Source organism: Dermochelys coriacea, chromosome 1 (assembly GCF_009764565.3).
Source record: "Dermochelys coriacea isolate rDerCor1 chromosome 1, rDerCor1.pri.v4, whole genome shotgun sequence".
Lineage (NCBI taxonomy): Eukaryota > Metazoa > Chordata > Testudines > Dermochelyidae > Dermochelys > Dermochelys coriacea.
Window position 1 is genome coordinate 111,974,621 of NC_050068.2, and position 19,049 is coordinate 111,993,669.

The 19,049-nt window shown below is 41.9% G+C and overlaps 1 protein-coding gene across 3 annotated transcripts in view; it reads right to left on the reverse strand.

Annotated features, from left to right (window-relative positions):
- RASA3 (RAS p21 protein activator 3) overlaps positions 1-19,049 on the reverse strand; it is a 265,746-nt gene that overhangs the window by 23,502 nt on the left and 223,195 nt on the right. For 2 of the 3 annotated variants that reach the window (XM_038388188.2, XM_038388179.2), the window contains exons 8-12: positions 9,554-9,633; positions 5,106-5,210; positions 4,379-4,535; positions 3,362-3,510; positions 245-359 (exon numbers count right to left, since the gene is read on the reverse strand). In XM_038388188.2, the coding sequence (XP_038244116.1) occupies positions 245-359; positions 3,362-3,510; positions 4,379-4,535; positions 5,106-5,210; positions 9,554-9,633 (606 nt within the window). Of the gene's footprint in view, positions 1-244; positions 360-3,361; positions 3,511-4,149; positions 4,294-4,378; positions 4,536-5,105; positions 5,211-9,553; positions 9,634-19,049 lie in introns of those variants that run through there. The other variant, XM_043507951.1, reaches the window with a different exon arrangement.

The following is a 19,049-nucleotide window of genomic DNA, read 5'->3' on the forward strand; positions in this document are numbered from 1 at the left end:
AGAAGAGGATTATTTTAGACACAGTTCACATGGACACTTTTTATTTTTCTTTAATGAAAGTCCACTGTTCATGAATTGGTGACTCAATGGGTAATGAGTACCACATGGCTTTTCTTGTAAAAACAAGCTCTTGACATTAGTCCTGCAAAGCAATCTTAAGGGGCAAGACATCAGCAATATCTGCTCCTAGAAGGCCCGTTAGGTTGAACTTTTACCAAAAGAAGTGTTCTGAATCTGCTCTTACCTCATCTATAATTGGCTTTAGTGTAACCTGAAGATAATGCATCCCTGCCAGTTTCATGGTCTCATCAATGCACTTGGAAGTTAATGAATTTCCTCTGAAAATGGTGTTGGGGTCTCTGGAAGGGAACAATTTTCTATAATTTAATCTTTTGTAATAAATCACTAACATGTGGAAATAAAAGCAGCAAGTGAAAGTGATGAAAAGCTGTTTTTAAATGCACACACAAATATTCCTCTTGATCCCTGCCTAAGTGCTGCCATGAAATGCATTGTATAAGGTTTGGTGCATTTCCAGCTTATCACAGAAAAACAACAGTCATCAACATAAGGTTGTTAGAAGGTCTGAGAATTTTCAGGGGTTCTTCATAATTTTTATTACAGTAGTGCACAGGAGTTCCACTACACTGAGCACTGCACAAACACATACTGAGACATAGACCCTGCCGCAAGGAGCTTACAACCTAACGAAAAAACTGTGAAAAATGTCTATGCTTTCATGCACTACTGCCCAGCATGAACTTGGGAGGCAGCCATTTCAGTCTCATGACTATATTGGGCACTGGATTCCATCTGCTAACTACTCTTACAAAAGGCATATTTGGGGTACTTAATAAGATTGTATGACCCAAGTGACCTTTTGTGGCTGAACTACAGTACCATGCCTGATGGAATACTGTATGTTATGCACTACACAGGCCCCAATCCTGAAAACAGAACCAAGCAAGTGGACCCTCGAGCCTACACAGCCCCACATTTGCTTCAGTGGGGAGCCGCCTGCACAATTCTCTTTGCAGGACTGGAGACATAAAAAGCTGCAGATGAGTGACCGTAGCATTTGTTAACCTTATATTTGCATGATTACAGCCTGTAGGTTTGTGAATGACCTCCAGAATGTGCATTTTTATATATTTTCAAATCAATCTTACTGAGAAACATGCCACATTATTATGGCAGACTTCCTAGGTGTGGCATAGTATTGCTCTCTTAAGACAATATTAATGAAGATAAAAATAACTATCTATGGAATGTCATTCTCACTCCTTCTCCTGTGTGGCTTTCTCACATGTCTCCTGCTTTTGCATCATCCACTGATATGCTGTTTTTAATGATGATATACAGCTTGGCCACCAGAGTTAAATCATGTATGAAGGAAACCCACAAAGGCCACTCCCAACCGGAGTACAGCTTGCAGGGCCCTTTTGCTCAACTGTTTTTTCAATGTTGGTATGCTGGCCCTATAAAAGGAAGCATGCACACAGAAACTGAAATAGTCTTAAAAAAATAAAATAGACCAGTTAACAAGTGTATGCACACATACTTGTTCTTAATTTTGCAAACAGCCATTAGCTTCTACATCAGATTTGCAATCTGTTGTTCACTGGTCTCCTTTTTTCAACCCACAAGTTAAAGTATTACAAATAATTTCAGGTTTCAGAGTAGCAGCCGTGTTAGTCTGTATTCACAAAAAGAAAAGGAGTACTTGTGGCACCTTAGAGACTAACAAATTTATTTGAGCATAAACTTTCGTGAGCTCAGGAAAGCTTATGCTCAAATAAATTTGTTAGTCTCTAAGGTGCCACAAGTACTCCTTTTCTTTTTGCAAATAATTTCAGGTTCATTTTGCACCCACAATTATTTGCAGGGACAATTTAAGCCATTTATAAATCTGACTGTCCCTTCTACATGCACATTACCTAAGCTGCATCTGCACAACTGGGCCTTCAGTTATTTGCTCTCACACACAATGATGCATCTATTCAATAGTTTATATTTTTTTATTATTGCATCCATTTACAAGAGAGGGAGTTTACGGTGAGTTCTTCTGCTGAGTTCATTGTTCTGTTTTTAAAAAGTAAACCTACTGCCTGTGAAAGGTGCTGGACTGAAAGCCCTGAAAACTAATGCCCCCTATGTCTCATGAACAGGTATATGGCAGGCTGGGGGAAGAACACATTTCCTCACATTATCCTAACCAAGGTGCCTCAACCTGCACAGAGGGACTATCCCTACAGGTGGGAGAGTACTTCAGTCCTTGCTCTGTCTGAAAAGACTTCCCAAACAGGCTTCATTTGGTTCTGCCTGTGGCAATTGATACCTTTATGGCAGTAACTTTCCTCCAGGCAATGGGCTGAGACCCTGAGGTCTATAGACATAAGTCATTAACCCCATAAATGGCAACAAATTTCAGACACTATCTACTTGGTGTGGATACTAGACGCTATATTGATGGGCACTATACAAAATCCTCTGACAGTTCTTTATGCCAGGAATTTGTGACTGGTAAGGAAGAGCCTATTTGCTGTCTCAACACTGCCAGGTCCCACCCCATTGTTTGTGGTAAAGCCTTCCATATGGTAAGATTAGATGCTCAAACAAGACTTGCCCTAAGCATCACTTTTCATATGATTCCATGGAGAAACTTGCCTTTTCCTTATATAAATAAGATTAATCAAATTATTTTATGATGAAATAGATGATTTATCAATACATACTCTGAAGCTGAAATGATTTGTTGTGAACTGCTAAAACTATTGCAGGATTTGATTATAATTATTATTATTTATTACTTGTATTTATCATAGCACCTAGGAACTCCACTCATGGACCAGGAACTGACTGAGGTAGGCACTGTGTAAATAGAACAAAAAGATTGCCCCATAGGGCTTACAATCCAAGCATAAAACAAGAGATGACAGATGGATACAGATAGGCAGGGGAGAAGAAGGAAACAATGAGACTATTGGTCAGCATGAGGGTCTGTGGTCTGAGCATACCAATGGCCTAACTGCTGTCATTTTTTTTGTAGGCATCACATCACTAAAAAGGAAAGTTCTAAGGAGAATTTTGAAGGAGGATAATGAGGTAGCTGTGTGGTGTTTATGGGGAGCTTCTCTGAAGCCTTAACTCACCTATTTCCCACGGCAGGGATCGCCTTTTGTTATGTGTTTGTCCAGTGCCCTGATTCCTGACTGGAGCCCCTGGTGCTACCACAGTACAAGTACTAAATAATAATAATGATTACTTTTAAAAAAAGCCATTGTGATTCCATAAATTGAGCATGACATTATAGCAACATCTGAAATTTTATTTAAAAAATGAGTGGTTTCTTGGTACTTACTGAGTTCTCTTCACTTCAGCATTTGCAATTGCACTGATGAAAGGCACAATTTTGCCATAGTGTAAAGAAAGCCTAACCAGAGGAATGGCTGCTTCCTGTTTTTCTCTGCAAACTTCACCCAACACGTGTGCAGCAGATGCCGAAACAGGCTGAACAATAGAGAGAAGCAAAATCTTTGAGACGTGTATCTACAGTAACCACCACTTATTAACACTAGTTTCTTTTTCTTCACATTGTCTCCTCACACAGTACCACACATACTATCTGCAATGTCCCGTCACACAGACCTGTGAGATGGCTGGTCTCAATTTCCACTTTGTCTGCTGGTTGTAAGTTTTGATCACAAGAGGGCAGCAATTTAAAAACAATGACAATGCAGTGTCTGTTTTCCCATTGTTAATATCTGGTTTCAATGAATATCGCAGCTGCTTGCAACATACTGGACATAAAAACCTGAACTTTTTGCTGTATTTTTTAAGCTACAATCAAAGAAGTTACATACAGTTATCTTTAGGGAAACAAATGGTCTAGTACAACAGCAAAAAATTTTTTGGATGATTTGATCTCAAACATAGCCCATCCCATTTCACATTTTAGGATTAGTATGCACAAAAAAACAAAAAACATTTTTTCTACATAATTGCAGGTAAATCATTTCTTTTCTAGTAAAAAAAGCCAACTGATCAGACCCAACCAGTTTATTTTGCATACAAATGTAGGATTAGACAGTTGAGGAGTACATGTGGGTTCTCATAACCACTGTTGTAGCTGGGTGTGTCTGCATTTACCATCAGTGCGTGCAGATACAGATCTTTTCTGCACGGACCAAAAACAAGCACAAGGGATATACAGCTTCATAAAAGTCTCAAGTACAAAAAAAAAAAAAAAAAAAAAAAAAGGATTAGCTGAGATCTCTGGCAACTTCAGTTATATAACCTCACTTGTAAAATGACAAGTATTTATGGGGGCTTTGAGGATAATCAGCAGGTACACAACAAGCAGCAGCAAATAAATTACCTCAACATCTGCAGATTTTAACAGGAGGTCTCTAAGTGGGCTGTAATAGTCTGAGGAAAAAACATGGTCCTCAGTGTAAACCACATTTAACCTTAAGGAACCAAGGTCATCTGGCTTCAATGACTTGTTGCCATTATCTCTGGGCTGCAGGAAATACCTGGCAGGCAAAAAAATAGTTGGTCTTGAAACAGAAAAAAAGCTCTTAAGCCATACATGAACATATATAATATGTACATACACACATAACATTCGTAAACCTATTGACTTTTTGATGTTCTGAATTAGTTTCCAAAGATGCGCACCAGTTCCTTTTGCATCAACTGTACTAGGGAAAGTTCTGATCATGAAGTGTTGTGTACTTAAGACAATATAAAATCCCATATAGTAATAAAACTATGGCATTACTGCAGAATTGCAGTGCATAACATCAAAGATAAATGCATTAGAATTCCCACCTAATTTGCACGCACATTAAAAAAAAGCCAAATTTTTCACCAACTATGCCATCAAAACAATGCTTCACATATTTCAATATCCTTCTTTTGATAGTTTGGTAATTGAAGATTTTGGCTTAGGTTTTTCATGTGGGAAACTAGATGGAAGTTAAATACGTTTAAACTTTGTTACACAACAGTAGTTACTGTTATGGTTTTACAAAAATATAATATGTGCAGTACTGAAAACAGTACCTTTTCTTTTATGACAAAGAAAAACAAATAGCAAGTACCATGCTTCATAAGAGCTGGATTGTCGGAGAAATTTTAATGGAAGTCTTAGTTCTCCTAGAAACTCATCTCCAAACTTCAAGTTGCTGGCATTCCAAAGGTCTACTCTGTAATAAAACAAAGCCAAAAATCAAAAGAAATTCATATTGAAAATATAAGAAAAAAACAAAACAGTAATTTTTCTCTTTTTTTTATTTAATTTTTCATCCATTATGTATGAGTCAGAAAAGTATGTTTCAAAACATACTATACTGGTTTCCAGGAGTCAAAGAGGAGCTTACACTGTTGGAATCTGCTAATTCATAACTGCACAAGTCAGTGGACAGAAACCTAGGATACCCTTTCCTCATCTGTTTTGTTCACAAGCATTTACACTTTCAAAAAGAGCAGAAATGTTTCCAGTTCACAGGTGCAGGTCCACTGCTGGGATGTCAAAACACACAGTTCTGGGAATAAAGTACTATAATTAAAACTGCTTACTTCTCTGTTCCCAAGCCACACTATTTCCAATTTTGTTTTTTTCTAAGTCAGATATTGTAACCCCTTTATTTTTGGCCTGTTACTCACACAGGACATGCCAAGGAGTCTGGGCCTAAACAAAAAAGGATCAATTCAAAACACCAATGATAACGCTCCCCCCGCATTTGGATATAGTAATTCTCCTGCTAAACACAGGGGCTTAGCATTACACAGTGTTCATCCCAGATACCCAAACACCTCACTATAAATCACTAGCTAACTATCTGTCAGGAGTTACCATGCATTTGTTGTTTTAGGATTTAAGTTATTGGTTCCCTGTCATGGTTTTCAAGTTTAACCCTTCTGCTGGTAGTTTCAAGACAGATATTTATTCTCTATGACATTGGTTCTCAACCTTTCCAGACTGCTGTACCCCTTCCAAGAGTCTGATTTATCTTGTGTACCCCCAAGTTTCACGTCACTTAAAAACTTACAAAATTAGACATAAAAATATAAAGTGTCACAGCACACGATTACTGACAAATTGCTGACTCTCTCATTTTTACCATAGAACTATAAAATAAATCAATTGGAATATAATATACTTACATTTCAGTGTATAGTATACAGGAGCAGTATAAACAAATCATTGCCTATGAAATTTCAGTTTGTACAGACATCGCTAGGGCTTTTTACATAGCCTATTGTAAAACTAGGCAAATATCTTGATGAGTTGATGTACCCCCGGGAAGACCTATGAGTACTCCCAGGGGGACACATACACCTGGTTGAGAACCACTGCTCTATGTTTACCACTTCAGTGACAATACACTGCTATTTCAACAAAATGAGAAGATGATCATCCTATATATGTGGGCATACAGTAATCTTGGTGCTGCTGGAAAGCATCCCCATCATTGATATGAGTGTTTACTAGCAGTAATCAACTATTGGCCTGTGGGGTGATGTTCTAGTCAAAGAGGGAGAGACTGTATATTGCAGCGATTCCAAAACTTGAAGCCAAGCCTTCCTTCAGGAAAATGAAACCTATTATACTTCCTGCTGTCCCACTATGTAAAATAAAAGGCTTATACAACTTCCATGTCTACTTCCCTCATCTTTGGGAAATTCTGGTATAAATCCCTGTATCATACTTTCTCTCTTTTCATACATGCTTTCATATACTGTAAAAGGGTTAACGATATTGAAATTTAGAGTATAACTACTGGTATTTGAGCTAGCAGCAAGTGAGATGAATGAGACAGTACTGCTCAAGGTTCTCTACAAACTCAGACAGCTGTCTCTGCACAAGTTCCTTTACACTTTGAAGGTTTCCTTTGCAAAAGAGACTTACTTTTTATTTTTAAAATGGAAGGTGATATGCTGAAGAAAAACAGAGTTTTGCTGGGGGTGGGGGAGAGGAGAGTCTCTTGCTTTGGGAAACACTGGTATAAGGTAGAGCCCTGCATGGGACTGAAATCCCACAGGCCCCACTGACATAGTGGGAGCGGGATTAAAAATAGTCCCACACAGGACTCTAGTGTAAGGGAAGAAGAGTAAGACTTGTAATATAAATATATGGAAAAAACAGGTTTTAATATAAATAAGGAACCAGAGAGTTTTAAATGTCCATTGCATTCACAGACAGAGAAATTATCATACTGGATATACAATACAACATCTAGCCTGGTATTCTATCTTCAGCAGGAACCAGTACCATATGATAAAGCAGGTGTTGTAAAGTTACCCATTATGGACAATTTTGCAATGACATGCCCTTGTGGAAGGTTTCTTCCTAGTTCCACGCAGTAGGTGGTTGGCATGCTTTGAAGCCTTGGGTTTGATATTCCTTATAAAAGTTTATTCTAACTAATGTAACAGAAGATGATATCATAAATCTCTAATGCATTTTTAACCCTCTCAATTTTATCCCTCAATAATATCTTGTGGCACTAAGTTACATGCGTTATTTGTATCAACTTGTTCCATCTCATCTCAATTTAGATTCAAATTTTTTGGGCAGGCACTGGCTTGTACAGTGAGTCGGCCCGAGGTAGTTGAAATTTTTTGAAAAATTTTTGGTGAGGGGGGGAAAGGAAAGAAGTTTTCAACTCTGGTTGGTTTTTTTGCCCTCTCTCACTCGGTTCTGTTCCTGGCACAATGGAACTCTGATCTGGCAGGAGCCTGAGCACTGCTGCTGCACTAACACTAATAGGGCAATACAGATTGCCAAAACCAAGTTAAGGAAGGGATGGATTTTCAGCAGGATGAATCACTATTTACACATGGCCAAACCTCGATTTAACAAACCATTTATTAGAAAAGACGTGTCCTCTGGTTCCTGATATAATTGGATTCTGAGAAGATGCCCACCATAAATGTAACTTCCTGATATGACACATACACAAACACAAACTTTCAAGAGAGGAAAACTGGCACCAAATACATTTGTTATGGATTGTAATTCATTGCAGTTTTGCCTCAGACTTCCGGGAAAGGAAGGGAGGAGGTGGCTAGAAGCACAATTCAGGTTCCATTTGCTACATTCTAGACAAGGCCTTGTGTTTATTGCATGCAAAATTTTTAAATTCTGTAAATTTGTGTATCTAGAGTATGAAAGATGTTGTAAGGCAGTGAATTAGTAAATATACACCACCACCCCCAGTTTCCAAAGCCTAGTTCTGCTGTTTAAAAAAGCAAAATACGGAAGGTGCATTTTTAGAAGTGGTCAATCTGTTATCCAGTATGACTACAATAACCAATCTGAGGGCCCCACAGCTAAGAAAATGTTCCTCTATTCACAGGGAAAAAAGAAGAAAAAAAAAAACCTGCATGTAAAAGGAACATCTGGTACTAATGTAATGATATACTCTGGCTTGCCACTTCCTACAACCACTGAAAATGAGAACTTTTTTTGTTGTTAGAAAAATATGTACAGGGGACTTAATCTCATGTATAGTCCATGGAAGGAAAATGTTCAGAGAAGAAATGGCTGTAGGTTAATGTAAGATACATGACTGGGGGGGAGAAGGGGGTGGAGGAGGAGATGGAAATAAATATCCTCAGTCCTATAAGGGAGGGGGGAAACTCTCAACAGTTTGCCCAAACAGAACTAACCCTTTATCTGCTCTTTTATTTATTAAAGTATTTAATCTTTTCCAAACTCTTTCATAGACTTCGCCAACAAAGTATTTCTTCCCCCTCACCAGGACATAAGAACTGTCTTGCATTGGTCTTAGGAACAACAAAGTCTTTTCAGACAGTCATACACACAATATTAAAGCAGCCACACATTAGTAAAGGGCTAAACTTAATTACAGTCGCACACTGATAGATCTAGAACAGTAGTCCCCGAAGTTTTGAGGGTCACAGCCCCCTTACTCCTGTCTGCGCCCCCCGCCCCCATGAGCTGGGGTTGGGAGGGGGGCCGCGGCCTGAGGGGGGGGCAATGCGGACGGGGTTAGGGGGCCGCAGCTGGGGGTCGGTCTGGGGCCGAGAGAAGAACCAAGGCTGGGGGTGGAGTAGCAGTTGGGCTGCGGTGGGGGCCAGCAGCTGGGCCCGGGTCCAGGTGCGGCTCCGCCCCTGGCATTGCCCCCACCCTCAGTCCCAGGCTGGGAATGGAGTTGCGGCCAGTGACTGAGGGCTGTTGCAGGGCCGGGAGTGGAGCTGTGCTGGGGATGGAGCCAGGTGTGGGGTGGGGAGACAGGGATGCAGCTGGGGGTGGGACTGACGCAGAGCTGGTGGTGGGGAGGGACTGAATGGTGCTCCCTCCCCATCCCCATCCGGGCTGGCCCAGACCCCACCATGCCCCCTCAGATGATCCTCCACACCCGCTTAGGGCGGGGTGCGTCCCACACTTTGATGACCTCTGATCTACAGTCTTAATTGAGAGGTACTGGGGAAAAGGGTATTAAGCCAAAACTGAATTTAATGCAAAATTGTACAATGGAAGAAAAACAAGCTTATGTTACTGTGGGATTCTTTATATTACCTAATCTCCATTTTGTCCACCTCATCGGCATCTTCAATATCAAAATGGGATTTTTTGTTGTAGCTGCAAGGTCTGGTTACCTGGTTTGAAAAAGAAATAAATAAAAAAGATAAAAATAGTTAAAATGGTGATCTCACTATGCTTTCACCACATATTGATAGCCTGCTTTCCTCTGACTATAAATTGTAGTTTAGGCTTCGATTCTGCCAATGTTTATGCACGTGAATGATCCTGTTAACCTCAGTGGGACTACTCATTAGGCAGATGTGCGTGCAGGATAACCAAGAGTAATTACACCATACTCCAAACTCTCTTTAGGATAGAGTAGGTAAGAATATATCGGAGGTTTTCACATCAGTGTTTAAAGGTTAAACAGACATAGAAAATCATGCAAAAGGTGTTATCAACATCTAAAGTCTAGCTGAAAAAAACCAAACATAACAATTAAACAATCTGGTTTTAAATATAGATTCCTTACAATGATTTCCTGCTGCACTTTGAAAAGAAAGGCAACTGAAGTAATCCAACACTTAATATTGACACACACAAACCCCTTTAATACAGGAGCACTTAAAAGTAGCAAAGGAAAGTGCTGTCTATTCAGACATCTTTGAAAGTCAGCTAAATGTGCCCACTCAAGCATGCAGAACAGCTAATTTTTCAAGAGATGTGGAGCTGGGGTCTTGTGTATCATAATATAGGGATAAGCACTGAAATTTCTTAGCACCACAGTGCAGCTTCTTTTCCTTCTACCCATATTTGCAACATCAGAAAGCAAAAAGCAAAGCATAGGCAATAAACAGACTACAAAGATACTGCATGTGCGAAGCACAGGAGGAAACAAAGTTTTTAAATGGGATATCTAAAAATCTGTTTTTGTTAACATAACAGAAGAAATAAGGCTTTGAGGTTTACATTTTTGACCAATGTAGGACAGAAACTCACCCCACCCAGAAGCAAAAGGTACCCCACCCAGGAGTAACCACAGCACAAACTGATCAAAGGAAAGAAAAGTATACTGAATGTGCAATCAGGAGCTGGCTCAGCAACTCATCTTCATGAAGCTTTAAAATGTTCCTGTCGAGTAATACTTGCCAGCCACAAAAAGTAGCTTTTATTATAAGCTTAACTTCTTATTTTTCTTTTGTATGTCAGTAGGTACATACAGGGTAAGTAAAGATGTAACTGAACAAAGAGAGAACCAGAAAATACTCTTCAGCACAAGAAGTCAAACAAATACTGTAGTATTTCTTTTTGCCATTTTTAAGGTAATTCATGAAAGCTAAAGGTAACTAGAAGCACTGGAGACCACAGCCCTTGTTACATAATTGACTCAAATGCACCTGGGAGCCACAGAGCACTGTAATTTAATACCCCACATCATTTCAGCAGCTCAGCACAAATTTCTCCACACACCCCACACTGCAAACCTCCTCAACAGTGACTTTAAGGGCTTGTCTACACTTGAAATGCTACAACGGCACAGCTGCACTGCTGAAGCACTTCAGTGTAGACACTAACTACGCCTATGGGAGGGATTCTCCCATCGATGTAGGTAATCCACCTCCCTGGGAGGCGGTAGCTAGGTCAACCTAGCGCGGTCTACACAGGGATGTATAGGTCATCTTAGCTATGCTGCTCAAGGGTGTGGATATTTCACACCCTCCTCAGCAATGCAGTTAAGCTGACTTAATTTTCTAGAGAGGACCAGCCCTAAGAAGTGATCATGTCCCCAGGCCCACGACCAAAATTGACATTTTTACAAAATGTTTTCTACTACCACTGTTTATAGGTAGCACATGTGCTGGGATAGTCTGCCATCGTAGACAATAGTGTCTAGTGGTCAGCCCAATCCACCACCAGGTATGGACTTTTAAGGCTTCGGAAGGGTCCCATAGATAGATGTAGAGATCTAAGAGTCCTGGGAACAAATAGTGCTTGGGGAAGGAATCTTTAAGGGCCTGAAACCTTGCAAAGAAGGCGGGACAAGGCTCCCCCCTGACCCAACCCCCTGGGACTGAGTTGGGAGAAGGGGAGCAGAATAAAGGATGCCTCCTCCTACCTAGCAGACAGGCACTGGCAGGAGAAGGCTGGCCTGGTGAACCCCTTAGAGGGGAAAGCTAACTGGGAAGGGAGTTCAGCTCAAGGAAACTAATGAAAGCCTTGCAGCTGACTTAAGTCTAGGGCCCTACCAAATTCACCGTTACAACACTGTGAAATTCAGATTTAAATATCTGAAATCATGAAATTTATTATTTTTAAAATCCTATGACTGTGAAATTGACTGTGAATTTGGTAGGTCCCTATTTAAGTCACAACCCCTGCTCCAGGATAAGGGATGGGGAAGAAACTCCTGCCTGAGGGCGGGAAAGACGGACTAATCCAAGCAAAAGAGGAGTTTACTCATAACGGCCCAGCTGCTGTGAGTAACTGGGAGCAGAGTTGAGGGGATACCGCTGGGGCTGCAAAAGAAGCAGCAATGAGGAACCACAGATTCCCAGATGGGACAGCAGAATCCAGAGACCAGGGAAAAGATGTTGACAAGCTGGGAAAAGGTAGGAGCAGCCCAGGGAAAATAGCGGACAGACTAAGGACCAGATCTTGACCTCCTAAGCAGGGTTCCTGGGATGGAACGTAGAGAAGAGTGTGGGCCTGGGTTTCCCTACCACACCCCAGACCAAGAGGGCAGGCACAGCATCAGAAGGAGAAGAGTACAAGCATTGTGGGTGGAGACAGACGTTGAAGACCAGGCTCAAAAGCCATTAGACTTTGGGATTTCCTATAATGGGACATGTCTGTTAAACCCAGAAGGGGCATGAACTGAGCAGGGACTTGGCCAGAGAGCTAGGCCATGTAAAATGACAAACTGTTGTGGCACCAGAATGACTAAAGGGGTCGCTAAACTGAAAAAAGCCCTGCAACACCTGGACATGGGGAGGTGCTCTGGAGGTAACAGGCATGGCAAGAGGGCACAACTATGCTAAAATGATTTTCAATAACTGTGACACTTAGCTGATCATGAAACTTTTTCCACCAAAAATTATAGGTTAGTTCTATTCTAAGCCTATGGCACAACGTCGCTAGTGCACACTTACTGAAATCATTGGCTGAAGCTGTGTGAACAGGTCTAAGGGTTCAGCTGTATGACTGCTTACTGTTCAGTTTCATTCAAACATACACAGAGCTGTATACTTAAAGGGCAGTTGTGTGGGATGCATTAATTCAGAGGATGGAATTAAGAGTCTGGGATTCCCAGTCCAGAGGGAGGAGGGGACTAAACTGGCTTTTAACTACCATTGTTCCCTCTTTATTCTCAGCTGCTCTGATATCAGAGGCTATTTAAATAATGGCAGCCAGTCACCAGCTTCCCAGAAATCTCCACAGCACACAGTCCACCCTCTCCGGTTCCCAATATGACCCTCCCTGCCTCTGGCACACCACCTTATTCCAGGGTTTCAGAAGGGGTTCTTAGAAGACAGCCTGACGTTGTCTTCCTCAGTTTCTGCACCGGGGAATTCTTGCCTAGTCATATCCGGACCTTTTAGAGCCCCTTTATGCTGCTCTGGCCCCTTTACTCAACATGTAGCCATTACAAACCAAGTAAAGGGCTATTTACAATGAGCTTCCACTCATACAAATCATTACACAAGAGTATAGAATCTTTTCACATTGATGACTGACTGCACTCCACTTAAGCTGGGACTGTGCAGTGGATGTCTTAAAAAATTATTGTGGGGAGAAAAGTATTCATTCCTTGACATTTACATATTTTCCTCCTCCTTGAGCCAGTGGGGATCAACGCATTCCAGTGAAGCCAGCCTGGTGTGACAAACTATGGGACAGATTGTCTGCTGATGTAAATTGCTGCCTTGCCACTGAATTCAATGTACTATGCCAATTTACACCAGCTGTGGATCTGATCCTATGATGTCACCACTTGAGTGCAATTTCCAAGTCATGGAATTAGCTCCCTATAGTGGAAAGTAGAAGCCAGTGTAAAACAGCCTTCCTGTTAAGAACGGGCAACACTATGGACAAGACATGATAAACAGTGTAGTATGGATTCAGCTATTCTGCTTGGATCCTAGCTGTCCACTTGAGCATTTGGAGGAACTTGAGATTCCATCACTAAAAGTACCTGTATTAGCCAACGCTGAACTTGCCCCTGTTTGCAGTTAGGGGTTCTCACAACAAAATTTTCGGTGGCCTTAGAGTGCGACCACCAACTCTTGCTGGTGGCCACTCTGACAATTTTTTCTAAAATACTTAATTAACTTTAGGAAAAACAAACATATATGCACATATACATGTCCAAATCATTGTAATTTATTTATGTAGAGGGTTTTTTCCCCCAGACTCAATAATAAAAATAAGGTACAGTTGTTTCTTTTCTTTACTGGACTTAAACAGAATGGAAACAGAAATAAGGTGCTTTACAAATTCTTGTCTTTTGTTGTGGTTGTTTCTTTTGCTTTTCGGTTGCTATTTTTTTTTAAGACTTGCTAGCTAGTAAGTCTGCTGCTGCAAAACATAATATTTGTATGTTTGTTAATATCACTTTTCACAGCAAACTTACTCAGCTCTGGCAAGCCAGGGGCAAATTAAACCCTAGATGGGGAGGTGGGTAGGGAGATAGTGGGGGCCAGAAATGATGTGGGGATGGATGGGAAGCTATGGAAGCAGCGGGAGCCAGGGGCAATGCAGGGGGGTGGTGGTCCAAGGGCTGGCACCAATGGCCAGGATCCAGGGCCAGAGTCTGAAAACCCACGACCTGAGCCTGCCACTTGCCACCCCAGGACTGAAGCCCAAAGCCCGAGCCTCATCGCCCACAGGAAGGTAGGAAACTCACTGGCTGCCTGCTCCTCTGGTGTTTGTGGCTCTGAAGGGGGGCAGGGTGCAACCCCCCCTCCCCAGTCACTGCCCAGGAGGCTGTGGCCACAAGAAAAGTCTCGGTGTCTGCATGTGGTCACGGTGGCCGCATTTGAGAAACACTGCAAATAAGCCCCTTTTAATAAAACAACAGCTAGGTTCACAGATACTAACATATAGTGACACGTTTCAGAGTAGCAGCCGTGTTAGTCTGTATTCGCAAAAAGAAAAGGAGTACTTGTGGCACCTTAGAGACTAACAAATTTATTAGAGCATAAGCTTTCGTGAGCTACAGCTCACTTCATCGGATGCATTTGGTGGAAAAAACAGAGGAGAGATTTATATACACACACACAGAGAACATGAAACAATGGGTTTATCATACACACTGTAAGGAGAGTGATCACTTAAGATAAGCCATCACCAACAGCAGGGGGGGGAAAGGAGGAAAACCTTTCATGGTGACAAGCAGGTAGGCTAATTCCAGCAGTTAACAAGAATATCAGAGGAACAGCGGGGGGTGGGGTGGGAGGGAGAAATACCATGGGGAAATAGTTTTACTTTGTGTAATGACTCATCCATTCCCAGTCTCTATTCAAGCCTAAGTTAATTGTATCCAGTTTGCAAATTAATTCCAATTCAGCAGTCTCTCGTTGGAGTCTGTTTTTGAAGCTTTTTTGTTGAAGTATAGCCACTCTTAGGTCTGTGATCGAGTGACCAGAGAGATTGAAGTGTTCTCCAACTGGTTTTTGAATGTTATAATTCTTGACGTCTGATTTGTGTCCATTCATTCTTTTACGTAGAGACTGTCCAGTTTGGCCAATGTACATGGCAGAGGGGCATTGCTGGCACATAATGGCATATATCACATTGGTAGATGCGCAGGTGAACGAGCCTCTGATAGTGTGGCTGATGTGATTAGGCCCTATGATGGTATCCCCTGAATAGATATGTGGACAGAGTTGGCAACGGGCTTTGTTGCAAGGATAGGTTCCTGGGTTAGTGGTTCTGTTGTGTGGTGTGTGGTTGCTGGTGAGTATTTGCTTCAGATTGGGGGGCTGTCTGTAAGCAAGGACTGGTCTGTCTCCCAAGATCTGAGAGAGCGATGGCTCGTCCTTCAGGATAGGTTGTAGATCCTTGATGATGTGTTGGAGAGGTTTTAGTTGGGGGCTGAAGGTGATGGCTAGTGGCGTTCTGTTGTTTTCTTTGTTGGGCCTGTCCTGTAGTAGGTGACTTCTGGGTACTCTTCTGGCTCTGTCAATCTGTTTCTTCACTTCAGCAGGTGGGTATTGTAGTTGTAGGAATGCATGATAGAGATCTTGTAGGTGTTTGTCTCTGTCTGAGGGGTTGGAGCAAATGCGGTTATATCGTAGCGCTTGGCTGTAGACAATGGATCGAGTGGTATGATCTGGATGAAAGCTAGAGGCATGTAGGTAGGAATAGCGGTCAGTAGGTTTCCGATATAGGGTGGTGTTTATGTGACCATCGCTTATTAGCACCGTAGTGTCCAGGAAGTGGATCTCTTGTGTGGACTGGTCCAGGCTGAGGTTGATGGTGGGATGGAAACTGTTGAAATCATGGTGGAATTCCTCAAGAGCTTCTTTTCCATGGGTCCAGATGATGAAGATGTCATCAATGTAGCGCAAGTAGAGTAGGGGCATTAGGGGACGAGAGCTGAGGAAGCGTTGTTCTAAGTCAGCCATAAAAATGTTGGCATACTGTGGGGCCATGCGGGTACCCATCGCAGTGCCACTGATTTGAAGGTATACATTGTCACCAAATGTGAAATAGTTATGGGTCAGGACAAAGTCACAAAGTTCTGCCACCAGGTTAGCCGTGACAGTATCGGGGATACTGTTCCTGATGGCTTGTAGTCCATCTTTGTGTGGAATGTTGGTGTAGAGGGCTTCTACATCCATAGTGGCTAGGATGGTGTTTTTAGGAAGATCACCAATGGACTGTAGTTTCCTCAGGAAATCGGTGGTGTCTCGAAGATAGCTGGGAGTGCTGGTAACGAAGGGCCTGAGGAGGGAGTCTACATAGCCAGACAATCCTGCTGTCAGGGTTTATCATACACGCTGTAAGGAGAGTGATCACTTAAGATAAGCCATCACCAGCAGCAGGGGGGGAAAGGAGGAAAACCTTTCATAGTGACAAGCAAGGTAGGCTATTTCCAGCAGTTAACAAGAATATCTGAGGAACAGTGAGGGGTAGGGTGGGGGGGAGAAATAACATGGGGAAATAGTTTTACTTTGTGTAATGACTCATCCATTCCAAGTCTACAACCTATCCTGAAGGACGACCCATCACTCTCACAGATCTTGGGAGACAGGCCAGTCCTTGCTTACAGACAGCCCCCCAATCTGAAGCAATTACTCACCAGCAACCACACACCACACAACAGAACCACTAACCCTAACACTAACACTAACAGGAACCTATCCTTGCAACAAAGCCCGTTGCCAACTCTGTCCACATATCTATTGGGGGACACCATCCTAGGGCCTAATCACATCAGCCACACATCAGCCACACTATCAGAGGCTCGTTCACCTGCGCGTCTACCAATGTGATATATGCCATCATGTGCCAGCATGATGGCATATACATCTGCCATGTACATTGGTCAAACTGGACAGTCTCTATGTAAAAGAATAAATGGACACAAATCAGACGTCAAGAATTATAACATTCAAAAACCAGTTGGAGAACACTTCAATCTCTCTGGTCACTCGATTACAGACCTGAGAGTGGCTATTCTTCAACAAAAAAACTTCAAAAACAGACTCCAATGAGAGACTGCTGAATTGGAATTAATTTGCAAACTGGATACAATTAATTTAGGCTTGACTAGAGACTGGGAATGGATGACTCATTACACAAAGTAAAACTATTTCCCCATGTTCTTTCTCCCCCCCACCCCACCCCCCACTGTTCCTCAGATATTCTTGTTAACTGCTGAAAATAGCCTACCTTGCTTGTCACCATGAAAGGTTTTCCTCCTTTCCCCCCCTGCTGCTAGTGATGGCTTATCTTAAGTGATCACTCTCTTTACAGTGTGTATGATAAACCCATTGCTTCAAGTTCTCTGTATGTGTATATCAATCTCCCCTCTGTATTTTCCACCAAATGCATCCGATGAAGTGAGCTGTAGCTCACGAAAGCTTATGCTCAAATAAATTTGTTAGCCTCTAAGGTGCCACAAGTACTCCTTTTCTTTTAACATATAGTGGTTTAGCTCCCTTTAAGCTTTCACTAGATTTTTAAAATGCCCCCCCATACATTCTGGGATTAGAAGTTCCTATTTATTGACACTAATGCTCACATCAACCCCTTAGAAGTGAGCCTTAGGGCAAGCCTCTAAGGCCAGGCCTACACACAGAATTCGCACTGGTTTAACACACCTGTGTGGATACAAACTGGTTTACAACTGGCGTATACTGGTTCCACTTGCATCACTAAATGTGAGCAGATTCTAATTAAACTGGTGCAACTCTTGCTGGTAGATAAGGCCTCCCTAGTTTTGTTGCTAGGTGCACAGACACCACAGTGAGGAGGGCACTCGAAAGAACAACTGAGAATTCATAGCTACTTTGGCTCTCAGCAGCTGTGGACAGTATTAGTCCCTCTCAATTAGCTGGTGTGTGCTAATTATTCTTGAGGTTAAAGGGATTTACTCAGGCCTTGTCGAGACTAGGAAAGGTTTGCTGGTATAGCTGTACCCTCCTACACAGACACACTTGATACTTGCTTTTGCCAGGATAATTGCGTCTGCACTAGGGCTTTTAACGGTATAACAATGTCAAAAATCACATCCATAACTCCAATACTATACCGGCAAAGGTTTCTAGTAGACCAGGCCTCTGAACAAAATAAGCTATACCAGCAAAAGGACTTTTTTTTGCCAATATAACTTCTAACTGACATAGCTAAACTGACAAAAATGTTAAAGTGTAGACCAGGACCAAGTTATCCATGATAAACTCTCCCATAAAATGAAGATACAAGCCTTTTAAGTGTACAAGACATTGAATGAAAAACATCTGAAGAACTGTTCCGGGGTAGGGATGAGAATCTATATAATCTATATATATATCTATTACTCCTGCTAAGTAAAAGAAAAAAAACAGCCGGGTTACATTTTGCCTTATCTAGAGACTCATTTAAAAATGTTACATGTTACATAGGATCTAAGGATTTTATGCAGTTGAACTGATGGGAAAGATTTGGTGTTACAGAACACTAGCATGCATCTGAAACATTCAGTCTTGAATGGATTTCCTCCATTGCTTTTAAATTTCTTTATCTTCCCTGTGAGACAACCTTCCCACTATTGACCAGGGAAGACAGGGTGGCGCAGCTATAAAACCACAGTCTGGAAAACACTCACTTAGCAGAACTAATTCAAAAATTGTCTGTGCTGGGAGGGACAGAAAACCGTGTTGAGGAGGAGAGACTACCTAGAGAACTTGACTCCAGTCACCTGGAAAACTGACACACTGCTGTCTCAGCAGACATCTAGTCTGATTCTGGATATTGCTGGCTCTGCCCTGTGCTTTGAAACAGTTTTCAAAGAAGACAGCTGGCACAACATGGAGCAAGATGCTGTGCCAACTATCTACAGTGT